The 24,197-nt window shown below is 33.1% G+C and overlaps 1 protein-coding gene across 1 annotated transcript in view; it reads right to left on the bottom strand.

Moving 5' to 3' along the window:
• Positions 1 to 564: 564 nt before the first annotated feature.
• Positions 565 to 24,197, bottom strand: part of LOC129217596 (cytochrome P450 4V2-like) — a 61,305-nt gene continuing 37,672 nt past the window's right edge. The window contains exons 9-13 of the mRNA XM_054851925.1: positions 13,735 to 13,923; positions 10,460 to 10,633; positions 8,454 to 8,520; positions 4,404 to 4,583; positions 565 to 1,860 (exon numbers count right to left, since the gene is read on the bottom strand). Coding sequence (XP_054707900.1) covers positions 1,703 to 1,860; positions 4,404 to 4,583; positions 8,454 to 8,520; positions 10,460 to 10,633; positions 13,735 to 13,923 — 768 coding nt within the window. The 3' untranslated portion in view covers positions 565 to 1,702. The remainder of the gene's footprint in view (positions 1,861 to 4,403; positions 4,584 to 8,453; positions 8,521 to 10,459; positions 10,634 to 13,734; positions 13,924 to 24,197) is intronic.

Genomic DNA, 24,197 nt, shown 5'->3' with positions numbered 1-24,197 from the left:
ACACCTCCCCTTGCATCCCCATTGTTATCCGCCATCTCTCCGTGGTCAAGCTTTACTCCGTCCTTCATATAGCACTGATGTAGCTACTCCTGATTTCCTCCAGTTTTTAAACAAAATTCGAAAAAACACCTTTGGAGAGGGCGTACGAGTATCCCACCGTTAGAAACGGTTATGAAAATGTGAAGAGCATTTTGAAGGATGTGTTGTTCAAAAAGGGCTGTCTTTGAAGACTACGTATTATGAGGAATATTTTGGAAAAGATTTTCGAAACTTAGGAAATTTGTTCACAGGTTTTTAATTAATTTATGATCATTCTTTATTTCCCCCCTTTCTTTTTTGTCCTAGAAGTTAAAGTTTATCAAAGAAGAAAGTTTTAAGCATTTACATATTAATTTGAAGAAGTGTTTATTCTGTTAATTTGGAGAATACGTATAGATTTTTTTTTGTTTTATGATTGTAAAAGAATTTTAAATTCATCTAAAAAAATTAAAACAAGCTGATAAAAGTTCTAAAGATTTTATTATTCCATCAAGTTGGACATATAACATTTTGAGCGGTTAAGAACTCAGTTACAGTTTTTTCAAACTTGAAAAAGAAACGAGCCCATGAAATGCCTTGATACATAGGGAAGGGTGGCCCAAAGCGGGAAGGTTTTCGAAAAACGCTCAAAAATTGTAGTTTTTGGATTTTTATCGCCACAATTTCGGTTTCATTTCCTAGCAGGGTTCATGAACTTCAAAATTAAAAGTGATTTTTGTATTATTTCAAACCCAATAGTTATTTATTATCAAACTTTACGAACATTTGAAAAATTCGCTTTGCCCTATCAGGCAGCCCAAAGCGGGTAAGCTTAATTAATAGTGATTAGGTACATTTGCCAATCAAATATGAAGTTATAAATGATTAAAATAATTGACTAGCTACCTGCCATAATAAAATATATTTGTATATAGGTTGTACTTATCCAATTTAAAGTCAGCACATTTGTTTATAAAACATATAAAGAAATAAATGATTAAATCAATAGACAAATTAAGTGCCATCGTAAAAAATAGCTTTTTAAGGTTATACTTATCCTACTGAGATAGAAAATGTAAGTCAGCTAACGAGTCAAGAAATTATAAATTTATATATGATTAAATCCTATAACCGCTTTGCCCGAAAGCACATTTTTTATTTCAATAATTATAATCCTAAGCTTAAACAAGAAACAAACGAAATGAATATCGTAGTTTGTAGATAGATGGTGTCAGAATAATGTAATATTATTGACAATCTAAAAAATAAGCTGGTTTTCAACTAATCACAAGTTACAAAAGTTCATTTTTTTAGAAATGTATCATATATACTTTTTTTAATTTTAAGCCTGGTTGCGCCATGTCGCTTCACTGCAGCTTGGGGGGAACTGATTAAAACTCGGGGGTGTTCGTGAAAACACGACATACGTATGCATCACCGCTTACACACCATGGGGGGAGGCATACGAAGGCCTACCCGCTTTGGGCCACCCTCCCCTACATAACGTAATAAACATGGTTGTTGGCTTCCACATACAAAACAAGTGATAGAGGTAAAATGAAAGTGTATAATACATGAAAATGGTCAAACAAACAATGCAACATTTTTTGTTTCTAAGTCAAATAAACTATGAAAAGTTAAATGGCATCTTTATTTGTTGTTTTTAAACAGCGCTATTCATTTTTCACCGAGGTGTAAATTTAACTCGTATTGGCTTGGCATTTATTAGCGTTAATTCCCAGTTCAAATTCACTTCATCCCTAGGGTCCAGTGACGTTATCCTAAAGTTCCTTAGTAAGTGGCTCAATTGAACTTTAATAGACATCATAGCAAATTTCTGACCTGAAATAAAATTTAGAAAGATTATTATAATGCTAAAACTATTGAGGTAAGTGTGCTAAATAAGATCACCCTATAGTTCACGGCCTACTATCTCGCTAAGAAAAAAATGATTCCATGGGAAAATTTCAGTTTCAACTATGCTTTTCAGCTGATCTAATCGAAAAATAGGGGATTCGGCCTTATTAGGAGCACGAGTCTCTTGTAAAGCGAATATGAAAACAGTCGAAATTCTATCAAAGAAAAAATAATTGAAAAATTCTTTTCCAATATAAATAAGTACTAAGCCACATTCGATAAAGTCGAAAACACTATCAAAAATTTTATATTTGCTTCAAGGGAAAGAAGAAATATCAATCGCCACATTCGGAGCACTGAAAAGTCGCTATTTTCTGGGGTTTTTTTTTTTTTTTTTTTTTTGGTATATCCTGCAAGCAGCTCGTGCACATATTTTCAGCATATAAGCAGCATTTGCAAGGCAGGATATGCTGCTTATATTCTACACAGGATCATATATTCCCCCCCCCCATACAACGGTGACCTAATGTGGCAAACCATGGCCTAATTAGGCTTTTGTAATAACTGTCCCTAGATTTTTGCCTATTTATAACGATGTAGTTGTTGATCGCGCGTTTTCATCAGTTAAGCTTTCTGATGACAGTAAAATCACAATCTAGCGAATTTTTGCTATCCTACGCAGAAAAATTGGGTGCTAACGTTATCGTTTGACACGGCCTTATTTAGTGCACCCACTTAATTCTAGAACCCGAGTCTTTTTTCTCGCATGAATATACCAAATCGTGATGGGAAATATATCCCTGCAGTTCTTATCGAATTTCTCATAAATATGTACCAAATGCATTTTTTTAATAGTTAAAACGAACCACCTCTTTGACTTTGATGCAAAACTATCAATTTAAATTTAAGAAAGAGAGAGAGAGAAAACGATAATAAGTAACCATTTTGAAAATTTTAGACACTTTATATTCAAGTAAATTTTGGGTTTCTTCTCCATTATTTATTAATAACACTTGAAACTCAACCCCTTTTTTCTCCCCTCACATTCTGTAAAAATTAAAAAGGGGGGTGGGATGAATGAATAAGTTGAAATGAAGATAAAGATGAGGCATTTTTGAAAGAAAAAAGTATTAGAGGGCTTGGTTTCTCAAAAAAGTATTTCGAAACAATGATGAGTCTAAAAAAAGAAAAGACAGTTTCAGAGTCGCATTATAAGATAATGAGACTCTGATGGGTTGATAGGATCGGAATTAATTTAAGTAAGTTTTAAGGGTGGCAGATTTTTACCACAAACTTTAAAGTATACAGAGTTTTAAAACTCTCGTTAACCACTATATTCTCGCCCCCCCCCCAAAAAAAAAGAAAAAAACGCTGCGTTTCATATCTTGGTGAGTATTGGTCATACTAATTTCAGACTTTTTGTGTTGGAATTATTTCACAATGGAGATTTTTTCCCTAAATCTAAGTTAGGGGACCTGCGGCCCATATAAAAAGTTAAATTTTGTATTTTTTGATTTATTTGTATTTTCACTTCAAGCTTTCAATATTTTAACTCTGCATCTTATTTTAAACATTTTTGCAACTGGAAGCAGGGGCGGCATTTCAGCATTTCATTTGGGGGGTCGATTTTCTTAAATACGAATTACCTCAGTATGGAAAAAACACATATTGGCTAACAGCAAGTAATCATGATATGGGGGGAGATTGTATAGTTAAGGAGCCCCCAGAAAAGATATTTGTTGATGTGAGATTTTTTTTCAAAAATAGTATGTATTTTTAAAGAGTATCTATGAAACCATACTATGCATTGAGCAGCTGAAATGTGTTTCTAGCTTAAGAAAGTGATGAACACTCATCAAATAGACACACTTAAAGTATGAACGTAACAATGAATGTAAAATACCACGGCATTTTCTTGTGCAGCCACACCACTGCACGGGCCTCTCATAACTATCGTTACGCAGAGCTCACAAGAACGAGATATTTAGCCCATATGCGGAAATTACGTCTTTTGTTAAAATTAACCATGATTCTTCATCAGTTTTTTTTTTTCCTGTTCTGAAAAGGCCAGTAAAGGCTTTATGAACTTCTAATAATTTAAAAAACGGGAAATACTTGCTCTTGTCTGGAAATGTGTCCAGTTTCGTCAACCATTATGGAGAACCAGCAAGATTGTTTTTCTTCAACTTTGATTGGCGATTTACGTCAATTGAATTTGCTCACTTTTTATCATTCCCCTTTAAGAATTTGGGGGTGCGACCGCCCCCTCTTGACCCCCCTATTTTCCGCCCCTGACTGGAAGTATACATCTAGGACTAACGGTTGCAAAAATAAAGGTCTTGCAGGTTAAAACAGAACACCCTGAACAAACACAAAGATGAGAAAAATACCAGCAGGTATTCAAAAATTCAGATGGATTAGCTTTTAAAATGCTTTTATGCTTCTTTCTCTGTTAATGGTATTTTCAAAATCATACTTAATTTATTAAGGTTTAACAATTATTGTAATACTTTATAATGATAACATACCAATGCAATTTCTGGGTCCAGCCGAGAAAGGTAGAAAAGCGTATGGGTGTCTGTCAAGTGAATTTTCGGTGAGAAATCTTTCTGGCTTGTATTTCTCTGGTTCGGGAAATATTTTCGGATCTCTGTGCAGCATAAACATATTCATGGCAATGTAGGAACTTTTCGGTATGGTATAAGGACCTAAAAATAGGAGAATACAAATCAAACATAGAGCAATTTAATTTTAGAAATGGAAGGATTTAACAGACAGCTATTTTGGAATCAACTCTCTGAACTACGAATAAAAACCTAAAACTATAAATGACTAAAATGAACCACACTCTGTTTATCTAGTTAAGTGAGTTTTTAAAAGACGTTTGCAGATGGGATAAAGACGAACCGTCCCGGTTCCACTTTGTACCACATTGGTAATCTTGTATCTTCTCATTTTGTTTTACTGTATTTTTTTTTATTTGTGAATAATGTAAATTTTTGTTTGTTAATGTTCTTTAATTTCCATTTCATCTCTTGTGTCTTACAAAGAATAAGGATGAATAAGCATCAAATATGGGGAAACACTTTCCAAAAATAGTCAATACATTTTCGCAATTAAGGAACCATTTCATTTTAAAAACAAAATAGTTTATCTCAAAATTGAAAAAAAAAATCAATCTGTTTTGGCAATTTTGAAAATAAATTGATTCTTAATTTTTTAAATGAAAAAAAAATTCAAAATGGTGTAGGATTACTGTCTGTTCTCTCCGCGATTAGCTGTGTACGCTGTACGGTTCCAACTGAAAAAGGGGTGATGGTTTGTACTTCCTTTCTGCTATCACCCCTGTTTTGATAAAATCAGAAGAGACCTGATGCATGCTCAAATTCTTGTTAGGTTTCGCGTTAAAATATCGGACAGTAATCTCTTACAAACCTATATCAATATTATTCGTTTGATTAAACTTATTTATAGGGACATCTTTGAATTAAACTTTGGATTTTTCGTCTGCTGAAGCTATTAAGAGAACTATTGTTCTTTTTTGATTATAAAAATATGCGTTATAGTGCAGGATATCAATTTTGTCTCACTCAGGCTTTAGGAACATCAACACGTTTCAGATGAGGCAGTGAGAAGCAAAGGGATGTAAGTGGGCTTTAAAAGTTTCGAGTAAATCGCGTTCAAAGTTCAGATCCTAGGTAGGCATTCATACATTTTTTTCCCTCTAAATCATGCTGTACAGCAGTTACAAGCACCTACTAGGTCTGTACTATCTCTTTCCCCAAGACAGAGGAGAAGTCAACCTACCATTTGTACTGGTTATCTCCAAATGTTTAATTTTGTCGCTTACATCTCTTTGCTTCTCACTGCCTTATAAAATGTTATTTGATATAAATTTTTAGAGGTGTAATATTAAAATCAGCTCAAAAGGCTGAGAGTCAAGAAAAGTAACGGAATAGTAACACAAGGAGTCCTCATACCTGCTTTCTCGACTGGTTTCCTACACTGTTTAAGTAAGAGAAAAAGAATAAAAAACGCTAACTTTAATTAGGACTAATAAATAATCAATTCATATTTTAGAACAAATCAAAGCTCAAATTATGTTTGACTTTTTTTTTTTTTTTTTCAGTTACATTAAACGAACTAAATTTTTCAGTGATGCGTAATAAAATATTTGTAAAAAAATATACATTCTGAATCCCTAACTTTTTTTTTTGCATTGCCTGCTATACTTTAAGTTCAATAACTTTGAAATTTATACCTTTGTATAAACCTCGCAGAATTTACCTGCTGTATACGGAAGAGATGTTGAAAATATGCAAAGTTTGCGATTTTTTTCAAAAGTATGTGGTTGCAGCAGTTCGAAGTTGCATTGTAAAGCACTCGACTCAGGGATGTCCACAGAGGGGATTATAGAGCAAGTTGCGCCACCCAAATTTTTGGGGAGATTTTTTAATTTTTTAAAAATTTATTTCTTGATTTATTTAAAATTGTTTTATTTTATTTTATTCTGTATGTATTTTATTTCATTTATTTACTTGATTTGTGTGTCTGTGTGTGTGTGTATGTGGTATATCATTGGCGTAGCACAGAGTTTTATAAAATAATAATAATAATAATAATAATAAATATTTTTTAAAAATAAATAAAATAAAAAAAGACAGCTAAAAAACAGAAAACTGAAAGGGGGTCGGGAAAAATGGAGGGGGGGGGGGAATGGGCACCCTTGGCTCGACTTTTCAAGCTCAAAATAATCATAAATTGAAAATAATATCTTCTCTCTTCAATTAAAGTTTTACAACGCAACATTTGAAAGGGACCCTTCACCATACTTCCTAGGCAAAATAATAATAGTAAAAATAATTATTATCATTATAAGGCAGAAAATTTACTTCACAAATGCAGAAATCTGTTTGCAAAATGTTTATGTTTTAAATGAATTCCTTTTCGAAATCCACAGTTTTAAATTTTAACTTCCTATATGTGTGGCAGATTTTCTGGCTGGGGGGGGGGGGACCGCCGCCAATGGGGGGTATTTTTAATATTGTCTATTACTATGTTCAACAGTTATGCTTATTTTTGAATAACCTTCGGAGCCCCTACGACCTTAGGTACCCCTTGCAATTGCAGCATGTGAGACTCGTGTAAATACTCCATTCTTTTTCTGCTAAAAAAGTTTTTTAAAAAAAGAGAAAAAAAACGCTTGGACGAAACAAACCAGAACAAAAATTGGTGCTGCCATCTATACTTCTCATACTGAAAATAATTTGAATCTTATAAGGTTCGGATTTTTATAACCTAAAAAAAAACCTCAAAGGGTCCTTAAAATGTTCGCAAAATTCCCTTTAATAAGAAAAAATGTCCTTTAAATCAGCGATTCCCAACCAGTGGTACGGCTGACCAGCACCGGTAAGCAGAATGATTTGACCGGTTGCTCTTACATACGCTAAAAAAATTTCTTTACCCAAAAAAAGAAAGAAAGAAGGAAATTTTAAAAAGTAGTGTTTCGTATGTGACGTTTTTTACATTAATTTTTGTCATTCTCCACATTTTTCAAATGTTTATTTACTTATGTATAATTGTCAAAATAATTTATAGATATATTGCTTATGTTTGCAATTAAAAACAATTGTGATTTCTTTAACGCCAAGAAAAATTATTTATTTATTTAATTTAAAAAAGCAAATTATTGATGGCAAAATGTTTTCATAAGTTTTGAATAGTCAGTTCGCGGGAGCCAAAAGCACAAAATTAAAAAATCAATAAATAAATAAACTTCGCCGGTCCGCGATTTTTTTTTAAAAGCTTTTGTCGGTCCGCAGGTGAAAAAAAGTTGAGAAATGCTGCTTTGAAGTATAAACACTGGACTTGAATTTAAATCTGTAACATTATTTTGCTGCTAAATCTACATTCAAGTTAGATGCGTTACCATAAGGCTATTAATAAACTATTGAAAATAGTACTGCTATAGTCAGTTAAAACGCATTAACTGCAAAATTTTTCTTTCTCATTTTTTTTTAAACATTTTTGTCATCTACTGTAAGTTATTTTTAATGTACAAACTTGCTTAAATAATTTACGCTGAAAAATAAGCGCGAAAAAAACGTCAAACTCCAACATTTCCCTATTGTTAGTAGTCAATCCAAAACGCATTTCTTCACATCTCAAAATCTCATTTCTACAGATACTGTCGCTTACCTGCCCACGGCAGAGTCATAGCAGCTTAACTGGAAGTTAATAGGGGGAGGTGATGTCAGTTTATAAATATTTTAAAACCTGCTCAATCCGAAATATTTTTGTACGTAAAATGTAAAATTAGGCAATAAAGTTAGTTTAAAAAATATCACAAAAATGAAATACATCGACTCTTTTTCGAAAGACAAAAAAAAAAAAAAAAAACCCTAAACGTGGTTATGTAGACAGGAGTGAAATACTGAGGTAAAATCTCTAAAAAGTAGATTGAGCAGATTTTGATACTAAACATCTTAAATAACCTCTTTAACAGTAGAGGTGAAAATTCCGGCTATGGGACCGAAAGAAAACACTTTTGTTTTTGCCTCAAAAAGTTCAGTGCTTACCTATCTGGATGTCTTTTAATGCTTCTCTTGCGACAATTGGAAGTGGTGGGAAAAGTCTCAGCGTTTCCTGTGAAAACCAATAAGTGAAGTTATCACCAGTTGATCTTAATTTTATACTTAATCGATTAGACATCATAAATACATCGTCGCCTTAGAGCAACAGTAAGACATCTAATCCCAGTAATAACACTAAGATATCAACTGTTGCTCTGAGACGACGACATATATATTTATAAAAAAACATGTTGTTTCTTAAAAATATGCTTGAATATATACAGTAGGAATTCTGATATCCTGCTCTCGTTGATCGGGATCATCGAAAAAATTTGTTGATTATTTTTTAAGTTTAGTATTAACATAGGGTAAGTGCATCAGAAGTCGGCCACAATGACTTAAAACAGTGGTGCCTGATGAGCCACGTCCGGCAAGAGAAGTTGGTCCGTGTTTTCCATTGTTATGTTCAATGTTACACATCGTACCGAAAAGCACGATAGTGACAATGTCACGAATTTGTAACCAAATATTCAAAATTTAGTTTCTGAAAAACATGAATTAAATAAAATAAACATCAAATAATGCTAACAGCAATCATTGGTTTGCAATTTTCTTTCCTTTTCCTGTATCAAACTTGTGGTTATTCTTTCTATTACTCATTATGCTCAATTTGCGTGCTTCAAAAAAGGTTCAAGGAGCTGATTGAGATATTTAATTTCAAGCATTGGTAGTACACCTCATTACTGCCTTTAGCCAAATATTTTATTTTTTAGGTTATTAAGTGTAAAAAAGAAAGTTATAAAGATTTCTAGAATGCAGAATCTTTCGTAAAAAACCACAAACATTTTCGTAAGTAAAAATTCGAACCCTGGTTGTTGCACTAATTGCTGAAATTCATACCTGTACTAAAGGACCGACTACTAGTGCTTTTACCGTGAATGATAATTTAAAATTATGAAGTCAAGAAAGTAACTATAGTAAAATAAACATTCGTTTTATACTTTGTTTAAATGTACAGCTTTTGTTTAGATTGAACTAGAAATTATGGTAATCTGACAACCATTATTGCATACTTCGAGAGTCAGTCCGACATCAGTCCGTATTATGAATGCACCCAAACCTGTTTTTGTGCGATGGATAGGTAAAAAGTCTCACGTAGAAAATAACCTAAAAACTTACGAAATAACTAGGTATTGCTTCTTTGAACAATATAAAAATAAACATAATTTCGCTGAATCGTCAGACAAAATTTCCCGAATAAGGAGATTTTTGGGAGGTCACAGTGACCTAACATCGGGGTGCCCCGGTCGTCACTTGAAGATACTACCTCGCACTCGTTTTACGAATAATTTCGTCAATTGAGTCCCAATCTGATTGAAATTTTCATATACCGCACAAAAAAAAAAAAAAAAACATTCGCGCAAAAAAAAAAAAAAAAAAAAAAAATCGCACAAAGAAAGGTTTGAGTGTGTAACAGTTGAATGACCGGGCTTCGCATAAATGAAAGCATAAATGTTTGAACCAGAAGATACCAGACGGTAGACCAACTCTTAGAGAAGAAATCATTAAAATTGCTATTAAATGTTTACTATTTAGTTATTAATTCTATGCGTTTTTGTAACAAAAAAAATTTTTTTTTCGTCGTAATAAACAGTTAGTCACCAGCTAACTTAAAGATATGATTTGCTTATTGCAATTATTACCCGGATTATCGATTCTTCTGATCGCCATTGGTCCCTGTTAGTTCAGAAAAACGTGATTGTACTGTTCATAGTATATATATATATATATATATATATATATATATATATATATATATATATATATATATATATATATATATATATATATATATATATATATATATATATGTGTGTGTGTGTGTGTGTGTGCGTGCGTGTGTGGGTGGGTGTTCATATGTACACGCAAATTATAGTGCAATTAGCAGGAATTTTTTGATTCCAGGAAAAATTTTAACTTGACAAGAACATTTGTGTAGATTTTTTTTTTACCTTTATGACACACTCAGTGTATTTCATGTTGCAGATGTCGTCAAACGTCACTACTCGGTGTGGATCATCCCCAAACAAAGACTTCTGTTCCAGAACTACTTTTTCTTGCACATCCTGATGCAATCCCAGCAAATAAATAGCCCATCTCACAGTAAGAGCTGTAGTATCGTGACCCTGGAATGTAGTTATTTTAAATTAAAAAATGTCAAATTTTTTAAGTTGCGCATGAAATTAGTCGTTTGCATCATGTAACAATCAGTGCCTTTTTGAGTAAGGGTCTCATTCCACCCCCAGCCCCGATTTTTTTTTTCTGTTTACGTTATTGTTTATTAACATTCTGGGGCATAATAACACAAAATGTTTAATCATTCACTCAATCTAAACTGAAATGATTAGAATTTTGAAAATAATGCCATATTTTTTTAATCATTGCATTTCAAAATGCCAACACAAAAGGCGGGCGACGCAGTTAGTATATTGAGAAAATTAGCCATTTAATATTTTTTAACGCAATTTAAGAGTTGGAAAATTATTGACACAATATTTTGAGAAAAGAAATTCATTATCGTAAAATACGGGGTTTTTCTCTTTTTATTTATTTATTTATTTTTTCATATGAAATATTGTCCGTTTTTCAGGAGAAGGCATTTCGCCAGTCCCCCTCGAACGCAGAGTTCCATTTTACGCGGGTGTGATCGGCAGGGCCGCGCCGTCCCTATGTGCAAGCCGCACGACGGCGCTAGAGTCAAAAAGGCGCCGAGCTATACCCATCAAAAATGCTCCAATCAGAGGAAAAGAATCTCTGACCAAAAAAGTAAACTTAAACTTTTCATGATATCTAATTGAAATATAGAATTATACACATTATTGCCTTGTTGTGTCTAAGCATGCTTTTCAAAAGTGCAATCTTTTACACTGAATGTGAACAGGCAATACTAACTAATGCATACATTAGCATTTTTCTTCGTAATGTGGAGCCGTGAATGCTGTTTCTGTATGTCTATAGTACACAAGGTTGAGCATACGAGGTGCAAGAACTTTGCTATTCCGCAATTAGGTTTTTATGGTCAATGGGGTAGCCAGGATTTTATTTCGGAGGGTGTCCGACACAAAGTTTTTTTTTTTTTTTTTTAAGAGAAAACGTATTCAATTCCTGATGCCCTCAAATCCAATTTTGCTAAAGATCCTTTAAGAAGCTAATTTTTCTGATTTTTTTTTAACATTTTGCACTTTGCAGACGTTATTAGACCATACTTTGGCTTTGAAGTTGCTTCTTACCAGGAGAAATAATTGTCTTCTGTTGTAGTTTCTTTTCTTTTTTTTCTTTTTTGTGAAATCCTTACTTTTTTATGAAAACAGGAGGAAAAAGTGTATGATTTCAACTTTGAAACATCCTTGCATTATATAAGAAGTAGAGGAAACATAAAAAAGTCTATGCACTCAAATTCGAGGTTTCTTTTTTTTTTTCTTTCTTTTTTACTACGCATTAAAACTACGTGTAAAAATCGATATTTCCATTTTTGAAGTTTCTTACTCCTTTTGGGGAGTGTCCAGACTCCATGGATCTGCCATAGCGTTCGAGAAAAATCTATTTAACACTTGGAGTGAAGTTTTGTAGACATATATACTGTGGAAAAAATACGTTTGAAATTTAATTTATTTTTTAAAAAATGTGTAAATATTTAATTTTAGAGTACAGTGTACGTTTTTACTTCGTATCTCGAAGTTGTTTCGAGTTCAGTGACTCACTGATATGCTAATGCGTTTTTTAAAGAGAAAATATCCTAATATTAAAGTTGACGCAGTTCTAAGTATATCTCTAAATTCTAATTGATGAATAATCAATCACACTCCTATGCCTGTCAAAACATGACAACAGGATATTGATTATATTTCTAAATTGAAAAAAGAATAATATAGAGGATATATATTCCACCTTAAAGATTTAAATTTGATTTTGTTTCATGCAAAATAAGTAATTTTCTAAAGTACGGCAAATGCGGTAAAAAGGCATTGAATTTAAAATTTATGACAGTGTCTAAAGTTCTTTTTGTAATTCAATACACAATTTTTTGAAGAAAAGGGGGGAGGGAGAGAGACGGGGGGGGGGGAGATAATCGATTAGTTATGGTCAAGTCGTTACTACACAGAACTAAAAAGTTAAGTTATTGTCTACATTAATAGTACGCACAGGTAAATAATATGCGAATGCGCTTATCATATTTTTCAATATGATAACATGAAGCAGTCGAATAACTACGAACAATTGTTTAAAATCTCAAAAATATGTATTGCACGAATTATAATGCAACATATTCACTACAAGCAGTAGCGTAGCCAAGGCGGAACGGCGCTCAAAAGACAGTTGCACGACGGCGCCGATCAGGCTTGGCGTGGGCCTGGTGATCGGTACGCAATCCACTCGCTTCTAAAAGAGACAACCAGCCATCACTTGTTTCACTTGTTTGTTAGCATTTTAGTTATTCCTACATTATAAAAACTGCTGCTTTTACAACAAAATGCAATGATCCGAGTATACGTTCTGCCGAAAACAGCGAAATAGAATCATCGGATACCGCGTGACGAGGGAGGAGTCAAGTGCCTTTTTGTAAAGAACGGACAATACGTGAGGCTCGTTCGTAATAGGACTTGTTGCACTTTAAAATGGTGTTTAAAATGCGTAATCATTATCATATAAAAGCTGTCAAAGGTAATTTTCGGGTAAAAAAAGTAATTTTTTTTTATAAATAAACCTAAAGAAAAAATCCTCAGTATAGAACAATGCCATTTAAACAAGTTAATGTAAAAAATGAAGCAAGGGTACTGCAGTAATATAAAGGAAGATTAGAAGGTAAAATTTATAAAAAAAAAGCTACACGTTTAAAATAAAAGTTTTGAAAATGAGCTTAAATTTTTATAATATTGATTTCTTCAGGGGCTAAATTTTTAAAACCGTGCTTTAACGGTCTTGGAGTTATTGTTTATACTTTAAAAATCGGAAGAAAATTTTTATTTTTCACTTTTATAAACTTTCAAAATTAATTTTAAGAATGACTGAAAAATCTTAAAATAATAACATTGTAATTTCAAAACTTAAAACGATTGCGAAATTAAGAAAACTTAAAATATAGCATAATATAATCTGTGTATAGTGATATAATAACCTATAAATGATTTTTTTTCCATATAAAACTGGACAGCAGTAAGTTGAAATTCATTCACGGTTGAAGAAAATAAACAAAACACTGCTTTTAAGTTTCAAAAATCATTCTTACCGCAGCCATAAACGTATCAACTTCCTCTTGAATATCATCTAATGTGAATGATGAGTCTTTTAAATGGTAATTAATCATCATTTCTAAAAATGCCTTTTTGTATTTTCCAGGCTTGAAGTTATCGTTAATATCCGTTGGTAAGCTCAGGTTTTTATCCTTCATTACAGAAGTCTTCTTGTCTTCAATTACCTGAAACAAATGTTACATTTGTATGTCAGAAAAATTAGGACGAAACAATGAGCAGCACGAAGAAATAAAATCTAGCAGTGAACAGAAGGTTGCAATTAAAAAAACTGACAACATTATGAAGAAAGGAAATTTCAACCTTCCTCTTTTTAGGAATAGAATTCATTTTGAAATTTCAGTTTCGTACTTGGACAATTGCACTTGTAAATGACTGACATTTTTGAAGTAAAAGCATATACATTTTGTCACATTTTACACAAAATATTCATTATTATAAATATATTTTCTTTGATGTTCCCCTGATGATTATTGTTCTTTTTTAGCTGAAATTAAAAGTGTAGTTAAATTCCCAAAATAACTTTTTTTCTAGTTTTAAAAAATAGTTAAAAGCATGGTAACTGACTGACAAGCCACTTTTTAAAATGTCAATCAGCTACTATTTTTTAAAAACCACTCAAAGAATATTTTGGAATTTCAATTACATCATTATATTCAGCTTAAAAAGCAAAAAATTTGAAAATGGGGCATATTTGGTTTGGAATGAGACAAAATGCATATGGTTTTTGCTTCAAAAATGTCAGCCAGTTACCCGTGGAATTGTCCTCATCTAATTCATTTCTCATCAAATTGACAACATAAACTTATACTCTCACCGACGCTTTTACCCTTTAAGGCAGCTTTTCTCAACCTTTTTTGACCCGCAGACCTGAAAAAACCTTTTTAAAAAATTCGCAGATAGATGATGTTTTTCTCGTTTTCTTTTCTTCTTCTTCTTTTCTTTCGTAAGAAAAAATATAAATAAAAAAAAAGAACTTGTGTTCGTGAACTCTTAAAAAGCTGTATGTTTTTTTCAAGACCAGTGAGTCTCTCTCTCTCTCTCAAGCAACAATCTCGAATGCTAAAGCAAAAATCTAGCAAAAATCTCTGAGGACCGGTCAATTTTTCTAGTCCGACGAACCGGTGCCGATTCGTCGGGCCACCGATTGAGAATCACTGCTTTAAGGAGCGTAAGAAATATGTTCAAAACTTACTTTATAAACTATATAAACTATAGAACGTAAATAATACATAAATGATATTTTTCCCTTGTTGTTTTCCTTGAAACAAAGGAATCTAAATAGTACATATTTGCAGAAGAAAAATAATAGTAATTAAAAAAAATATCTTGTAATTTATTTTGAAAACATCGCAAATGAAATACATTGATTGTGGGCATAACTGTGCTACTTTTATTCAAGATAACTTTCAGTTGAAGATTAAATGAAGATAGTGTGACTGAGTATTTACATATTTCTGAGTTGAATAATAAAGTAACCAAATTCGGGAAAATTGTAATTTGTAATTTTACGACGTTCATGTCGTTTCAATTCACGCAAAATCCACTATTTAAATTTTCAAAAACAAATTGACTTCGTGGTTTTTACGTCGGCCTTTAATAGCTTTACATACAAAAAATGGCCATACTCTACCGCTGAGGTTATGCTCTTTAAAGGGTTCAGAAATTCAACTATTTAAATAGGAAGAACCAATACAGTGAAACCCGTGTATAACGATACTGTCTATAACGATAACCTGTCTATAACAATTCTTTTTTTGGCCCCAGCGAAATGTCAGCCTGACTAATCAAACTGTCTATAACGATAACCTATCTATGACGATATTTTTTTAGGTCCCAACAGTATCGTTGTAGACAGGTTTTACTGTATTATTAGAACCACAATCTACTTCTAATCAAACTGAAACTCCAGTTATATTATATATATATTGCTTGAAATAGTGAATACATGTGTGCACTTAAACTATCTTGCCTTTTTCGTGAAGGATTTCATAGGATGTATAATTTTGACAAATCTTCTTCCGGCTGAAAAACAGTTGAAAAATACTGCGTCATTCTGAGTCCAAGGCCTTAAAACTCTATGGATGACAACCTCCGCGCAACTGGAATGCAAAAAATTAACATATATTATCTCAAGTATAAAATTAACACTAATGAAATAGATTATAATTACAGCCGATGGACGAAGTGAAAAGAATTAATTCATTTTACCGATTATGTTACGGTTTTTTTTTTTGTTTTTTTTTTGGAGGGAGAGGCAGGGGAGATATCACCTGAAACCTGCGAAAGAGGTTAAAAAACTGAAGTATCTGCGTGTTTTTTTTTTTTTTTATCTCTATACATATATTTTACAAAATAACGTCGAAGAAGTTGTGAAATTGCAGAATTACGACGAAACGGCCGTTTTGCCATACTCAGGAGCCATTATTGAATTTTGTAAAAGCTGATTTGATACCTGGAAGGGGGCTGATTTTCGAAGCGGTTTTTCTTTTTGGTTCGTTATGTGTATTTTCATCAAGTTCTGCAGCTGTGAGCCAGGTTTTAATATGGCTCTAATTATAATGCGTTTTTAGATTATATTTTCTACGGGTGACGGAACGAGATTTTCATTTTTTCTAATCTAAACGCGTATTATTATCTGATTCTTTCTGTCAGACGATTTAAATATTCTTGAACCAAATAAGATTGCGAAGCAGTAGTAAAAACAGATCAGTAAATTCAAAGATCAACTTTAAAAAAGATGGAGTAATATCCATTCTCATCCCGACACACAAAATATGCACTATTTGAACCAGGGGCGGCATTTCAGCGTTTCATTTGGGGGGTCGAGTTTCTTTAATATGTATTACCACAGTGCGGTCCCAAACACACATTAGCTAACAGGAAGTGGTCAAAAAATCGGTTTAATATGAATAAAAATTAGTGTTTAGAAACAAATAAAATTTTGGTTCACTTTCTAATAAGTTATCGTACAAAACATCTCAATACTAAAGTTTTTATACCTTTTGGAAAAGTTTTAGTGCACGATTTTTGAAATTCGGAAGAGCAGGGAATCCTGTTACTAATCTGTTAGTGCCCACTCCCGTGCTGTTTTGCCACTATAGCCAAATAGATTTTTTTTTTCTTTTTTTTTGCCCATTGTGCTTCGAAAATAAGTCTTAAATCTCCTGAGACAAAAAAATCTTTCTCTACTAGCTGAGCTAATTGAAATAGTTAAAAAACAATTAAAGTAACAAAGTTATGTATGCTTTTTATATCTTGCTCTTCAAAATCACCCAGACAGCTTCAAAAATTATGAGGAGCTTGATTTTTCATCATTGAATAATCTAGTCTCCTGAGCGCTCTCAGCTTCAATGAGACGTCATCTGCCTCCAGCTCTGCTATTCACTATTCCAGACTGATGAGTCCATTACAAGGACAAACTGCAGTCTCTGGTTGTGATAACCAGTTTTTAGGTATATTGCTTGTATTTTTTCCTGCCTCATGCTAAAATTTTACTTATAATTGAAACATTTTATTTTTCGTTTTCAAAATCCAATCCAGATAATATAGAGCCAACCATACAGAAAAATAATTATCATCAAATCTTGTGTTAATTTCATTCGAAACTGAATCTATTACTTCATACAAAATATTGAAAAATCAATGTTTGACTTCACATCATCATGTGGATTTTTTTTTTTTTTTTTTTTTTTTTTTTTTTTTTTTTTTTGCGCCTTTTTAAAAGTGGCTCGGAGGAAGAATTTTTTCGAAAAGTTTCACGACTGATTGAAATATACATCTATGTAAAATCCATTTTCAGTTTTAATTGTAGATTGAACTGTGGTTTGAATAGTCCAAAAATTAAGCGTAGCGGATTCAAGATGTTTTGATAGAGTAAAGCATTTCTCAAAAACTTTCTTCAATACAAACAAATTGAATAAAAATTCAAACGAAGTCATACATGAAAAAGGGCATGAGGTTTTTCACCATTGAAAGAATGGTTATGCAATCATTCTTCCAGTCGTCAAATCACTGCTTTGAAGTTATAAAGAAATCTTTTTATGGTTTTAACTCTTGAAGACCATCTTGTGTCACTTCGAGATTGCATAATTATAGAGCCCAATAAAAGGTATTTGCTGATATATTTTTTTTTTCAATAATCACATACATTTTTAAGAAGATTCTATGAAAGCATATAATGCATTGAGCAGCTGAAACGTGTTTCTAACAGAAGAAAGCGATGAACACTCATTAAATAAATATACACTTAAAAAATGAGCGTAAATGTGAATGTAAAATATCAAGGAATTTTCTTGCGAAAACCTTGCAGCCACACCACTTTGCACGAGCCTCTCATATTAGACACACCATACTGGGCACAGAAGTGTGAAATATTTAGCCTATATGAGGAAATGTCTTCTTTAGTTAAAATTAATCATGGTTCTCGATCAGTTTTCTGTGTTCTGAAAAGGCTGGAAAATACTTCATGAATTTCTAAGTCATCATACAAATAACGAAAAACACTTTTTCCAGTCTGAAAATGTGTCGAGTTTCATCAAATAGTTACTGAGAACCAGCGAGATTTTTTTTAAATGAACATTGATTTCCGATTCACATAAATTGAATTCACCCATATTCTATCATTCTGCTCAAAAAATTTGGGGGTGCGACCGCCCCCTCTTGACCCCCCTATTTGCCACCCCTGATTTGAACCCTGTAACAAGTTATGTTATTGAATATAACAAGTACTTCAACAAATCGAATGAAGTTTCACTTAGAATTCAACAGACTGAGGAAAGACAGTTATAAATAATGTTAAAAATAAAGATACAGCTGAATCAAAAATACACCAAATCATTAGAATAGGATTCATTAACGTTAGGGCAAGTTTTGTTAGTTGTATGGAAGGGAAAGAAATTAACAAAGAGCAATGTGTTGGACAAGTACTTATATAGAAGATGAAGAAATAAAAATATTTTGTTTGGGGATGCATAATAATGTGGGAATGGTCTTTGTGTTTCTTGAGAAAGAAGATAAATGTTCTATGGATTCTAATAAAGTTATTGAGTATTTTAAAAGTTCAGAATAGTAACAGGTGGCTAAGGTAGTAGATATTGTTTCAGACTGTTGTATTAGCTGAATAAATATTTGTAAGTTAAAATTTACCAAGTTTAATTGTTTTGGACTTCTTGTCCTTCCGTTATAGTCCTTCCGTCACCCTTAACAAATAGAAAATTTATATGCTTAAAATAATTATGTTTTAAAACTAAAGGTGAAATTGCAATGATTGAACTCTCTCGTATGTGCTCTAATTTTTATAGAATTTTCCCCTGTATAATTTAGTTGAAATTTTCGGAAGAACACTATAGCGTGAAAATCATGTCGCAAAAATGTCCTTCAGTTACTGTTTTTTAAATTTGATTTTAAAAAAGAAAGTTACTAACGAAAAATTCTTGACTTTGGCTTTTTTAGCAAAATTGATGTGTATAAAAGTCTAGGCATCAGATTTTGAAAAAATATGTATTTTGATATGCTTACAGATAGAAATGCATCGATTTTTTTTTTTTTTTTTTTTTGTAAAAACTGTCCTTCCGTTACCGCTGGAATTCACCATATAGTCTTTATGTGCTTCTTCTGTAAATACTTAAGTAAGTAAATACTTAAATACTTAAAGTGTGTGTTTGCAGAAGTGCCCACTAGGGGGGGGAGGTCATGGCGCAGACTAGGGAGGTTGCGATATTTAGGGGGGTTCGTCCTTGCTCTTGGGGGGGGGGCGCCCCTGGTGTTTGTCAGGAGTATGTCACACTACTATTCTAAGATTTGCAACTGAACAAAGTATAACAATTGTCAAATCTTGAACGAATAAACATACTTGAAATGTACTTATTTCTTTCAGATGATAATGCATTTAACTGAAATAATATCACTTTGAAAAATGTAATTTACATCTGCACATAAAATTAAGGATTCCAAATGACCATACAAGTTTTTTGCAAAAACTTTAACTTGAGAAACAATTCTAAAAGATGTATTACAATTTTGTAAATACAGGGTTTGTCCGGAAAGTAATAGGACTGATTTTCTTCCGCCGTGACTGTACGTCGGAGCGTGCACGCGCCGACTGGATTCGGTAGAGGGCAATCCTAACTAACAAACGAGCGGCTAGTCGGTTGTCTCCGAGCTCCTGGAGAGTCAGGACAGGCATTTTCGCGCGACGTGTTTCTGTGAGTGGTGCAAGCCAAAAATGCAGCGTTTGTTAAAGCAGAGCTACGCGATTAAATTCTGAGTGAAACTCGGTAAATCTGCGACAAAGACGTTTGATATGATCAAGCAGGCTTACCCAGATGTTGCTTTAGCAAGACGTGGTGTGTTTCGGTGGCACCAGGTCTTTTTGGCGGGCCGGGCAGAGGTCGCCGATGAAGACAGTGCTGGAAGACCTTAGACTTCGACAAACACCGACAATGTGACTCGTATGCGCAAAGTTTTGAACTTAGACCGTCGACTAAGTATTCGTTTAATTGCCCAAATGTTAAATTTACCAAAATCTGTGGTTCATGACATTGTGACGGTGCATTTGAACATGCGCAAGGTGTGCGCGAAGTTGGTCCCAAAAGTGCCCACTGACGACCAGAAATTGCGGCGAGTGGAAGTGTGCCGAGAAAATTTGAACGTGTGTGAAAGTGACCCCCAAGCCCCCCCGGACTTTTTTTTGTTTCCCTCGCCTGAAAAGGCCGATGAAAGGCAAGCATTTTGAGACGACAGAGGGGATCCAAGCAGCATGCACCGCGGCTCTCAAGGCTATTCCAGAGAATGACTACCGTGACGCCTTCAATGCTTTGAAATCGCGCTGGCAGCGCTGCATCGACGCAGAAGGAGACTATTTTGAAAGTTTTTAAATAATTGCAACAATTGGCTCAATAAATTTTTTTAAATCGACTCAGTCCTATTACTTTCCGGACAAACCCTGTATATTGAATGTTTGTTTCTACGAAAATAGTAAACATCACTTACTTATGAAGCATATGCAAGTAATTTTCAGCATCTTTATTTATCGTGCGAAAATCCAACTTGTAACCCATCGCAGAATCTGGAAAAATAAATGTGTATTTTTTAACTTACATTCACTAATAAATAACCAATGTAACTACAGAAACACTATAATGCATAACAGGAAAAAAACCAACGTTTTACAGTACAAATATAGGGATTACTACAGAAACGTGGTTCGGGGTTACAGGGAACCCCTTTTTCAATGAAAATAGTGAGCTGTAGGATGTAGAGACATCCGGTAAAAGCTGGCTTTTCGGATTTTACCGGACGCCTCTACATCCAGAAGTTCTCCATTTTGTATTTAAAGGAGGTTCCTTGAAATCTCGAAACACGTATCTGCAGTAATCTGTATATTTGTGCCACAAAACGTTGTTTCTTTCCTGTTACTTCTCGGCACGAAGGCATTTATTTATTACTATGATGCATAATTCATATTACATTTACGTACAACAAAAATAGGTCAAGGATGCAAATACAGTGAAATACCGTTACAACGAGCTTCAAGGGACCACGAACTTTGTTCGTTGCAACGAGATTTTCGTTAATTAAACACAAGTAATGTAATGCCTTTTAAATCAGGGCTGAAAATGTATTTCGTTGAAACGGATCCAATGAATTCTCCGTAACGGGATTTCACTGTATAGCCTATTTTATTTTTAAATTATGTGATGTCAATAAAGTCTTGCGCGGAGAAGTAAAATTTAGCTAAAAAACTGTTTCCAATTCCTTTTTTTTTTTTTTTTCTTTTTCTTTTGATCCCTATCTCGAAAAGTGTTCATCTCCTTTGATGCATTGGAATTAAAAATGATGTAAATGGCGCTAAAATTAGAAATCGAAAATTGAAAGAAAACCTCAGCGTGTTCTATTTTCTGGGGAGTTTGGGGCTTTCAAAGACAAAATGTTTGCAGACTACTCCCAAGTATTAAAGAAAAACAAAAAAATAAATAAGATATTGTCGATAACAATTGATATGCTAATACATAATACTGCAAGGAGGGGTCTAGGGGTGAACCTTCAGAATCTCGTGTTTTAACGCGCATCGCTTAACCTAATACGGTGTTTCATGAATCAGTTTGAATTTTTATCATCAAACTCTTCTCCCAAACGGTAAATTCTGGCTTACAAGTGCCTGCTCGAAGTTGAATACATGGGAGCCCCGAACTCAAATTTTCGGGAGGGCGGAAACTCTCAATTCGCCTAAAGAAACTCCAATGTTTGACGAATGATGATAATTTTGCCAAGTGGAACTCCAAATTTTGCCGAATCGTCAGACAAAATTTACAGAATGAGGAAATTTTTTGAAGGTTACGGTGACCTCCCGTGACTTCCCTCCCCCCCAGCTATATATCTTTAAGATTTCCTCAGAACCACAAAACGGGCACAAGTAAGAAAGCATAAAAGTTGTGGTAAAGCCTTCATGTGGTAAGGATCAAAGTTAGAAAAATAATTACAGCTGAACTCGGTTAATATGAAATGTCAAAAATCCACGAACTTATTCTTATTAGCAGTTATTCGTAACAACCGTGAATGAGTGATACTGTAAAAATGAAGAAATGCTTACCCATACATTTAGAAAATATTACTACTAATACACAAATTGTGATCTATTAGTACATTCAGAAAAAAAATCACTTATTTCTTATAAGAGAATGTTTTTGGAAAATATTGAAAAAAGAAAGATGATAATCGACAATCGCACAATACGCAACTCCAATAAACTATAGGTGGCTCTGCAACCACTGTCTAATGGCGAATGAAAAAGGTAAAACAAACAAATGCCGTAACTTATAACTTGCTTTGACGCTTGGTGAAAGACAGTAATTTTTTATCGTGTTAGTGGAAAGTTTTCTTTTCTGTTCTTCCGAAATTACATTACATCATAAACTCTCTGAAACCTGTAATTTACCCCAAAGAAAACACGTGGAATGGAATGTTTTACCTTTTTCTTTAGTATTGTTAATCACCGCAAGGTAGCGTATTCGAGCTCAGGAGTTGCGAATAGGTTTTAATCCACTATGGAAGATGCAGGGACTTAATTTTCTATGCAAAATATTTAATATTTTCTTCTCGATGCACAATGGAACTTCTACTACCTCACAAAATTATGAATAATTTCTAAAAAAGAAAATTATAGTATTCAACCACGAACATTTCAAGCAAAAAGTCAGAAATTTTTGATCGTCTTAGCCGAGACTTTCAATTTATTGTACGTGTTATACGTGAAATTTTTTATGAAACTAGTAGTTTGGTTTTTAGCAAACCAAATTTAACGAACAAAATGTTCATTTTAGCCGGGATTTCGTATTAAACGTGATCGTATTAAGAGAGCCCAACTGTGTGTGTATAAATCTGAAATAGTTTTTCTTTTTTACTATGTACAGTAGAAAATTTAACTTTTACAAATTTCTGAAGAAAATATTGAATCTCTTACCACAAAGTATTCCAAGCGAGCACTGCGAGAGCAATTTATCAATGTTGACCCATGGTTGATGAATCAAATCTTTCAATCTCGAAACTGCGGATTCTGATTGTTCGTTGAAAATAGTCACGTAACTTTTGAGAATTTCCATGTGAAACGCTGGTGTGATTTGCTTACGACGATGAAACCATTTTTTCCCGTTGCTGAAATTGAATGTAACAGCAGCAATTAGCAGGAAGCAAATTTATTAAAAACATCACTTGTAGCAGCAAAATAATACGATTGACCTCTGCGCGAAAATGACTTATTGGAAAATTTATTATTGTATTAATTGAAGTGAAGAACTAACTACTAAATTTCAAACACTTGTTCCGAAGTTGAGAAAGCCGATTTTTTTTTTTTTTTTTTTGATTGGAATCAAGTATTATGGTATAAGACTGAAAACCTGCGATGCATTAAAGAGGGTTTTTGCATGATATTTAGTATGATGTGAAAATCAGAAAATATAAGCTGAAATGCATGCAAAATTAAAACTACAGAGTGATCCTCTGGTTGCAATCCTAGATTACGGAGACTTTATTTTTTAAGAAACAAGTTAAAGCGAATGAACTAATTAATTTATTTTCAAATATATTTTAACAAGGCAGAGAACTCAAATGACTTCATATCGTAATGTTCTAATGACTAGTGCTGCAACGTTGATGATGAACATTGAAAAGTCATCTCACCAGCAACTGCAGCCAATTCTAAAACTTTGAAGACATTCGTAAGCCTCATTTTTGTGCTATGAATATTTTTCGATTTTCTAGTGATATGGTTAATGAAAATACATCATTTATTGTAAACATAGATGATAATAATTAATAGCATAATATTGTTTCACTAACGCTATGTACAGCCTGAGAAAAAACTTTAAGGCCAGTAGAATATTTTGTGAAAACGGGAAAATGGAATTAAAGAGCATTTAATATTATTCTATTATATATATTA

Source organism: Uloborus diversus, chromosome 1 (assembly GCF_026930045.1).
Source record: "Uloborus diversus isolate 005 chromosome 1, Udiv.v.3.1, whole genome shotgun sequence".
Lineage (NCBI taxonomy): Eukaryota > Metazoa > Arthropoda > Arachnida > Araneae > Uloboridae > Uloborus > Uloborus diversus.
The sequence above is the reverse complement of the archived record's forward strand: the minus strand, read 5'-3'. Positions and strand labels throughout refer to the sequence as shown.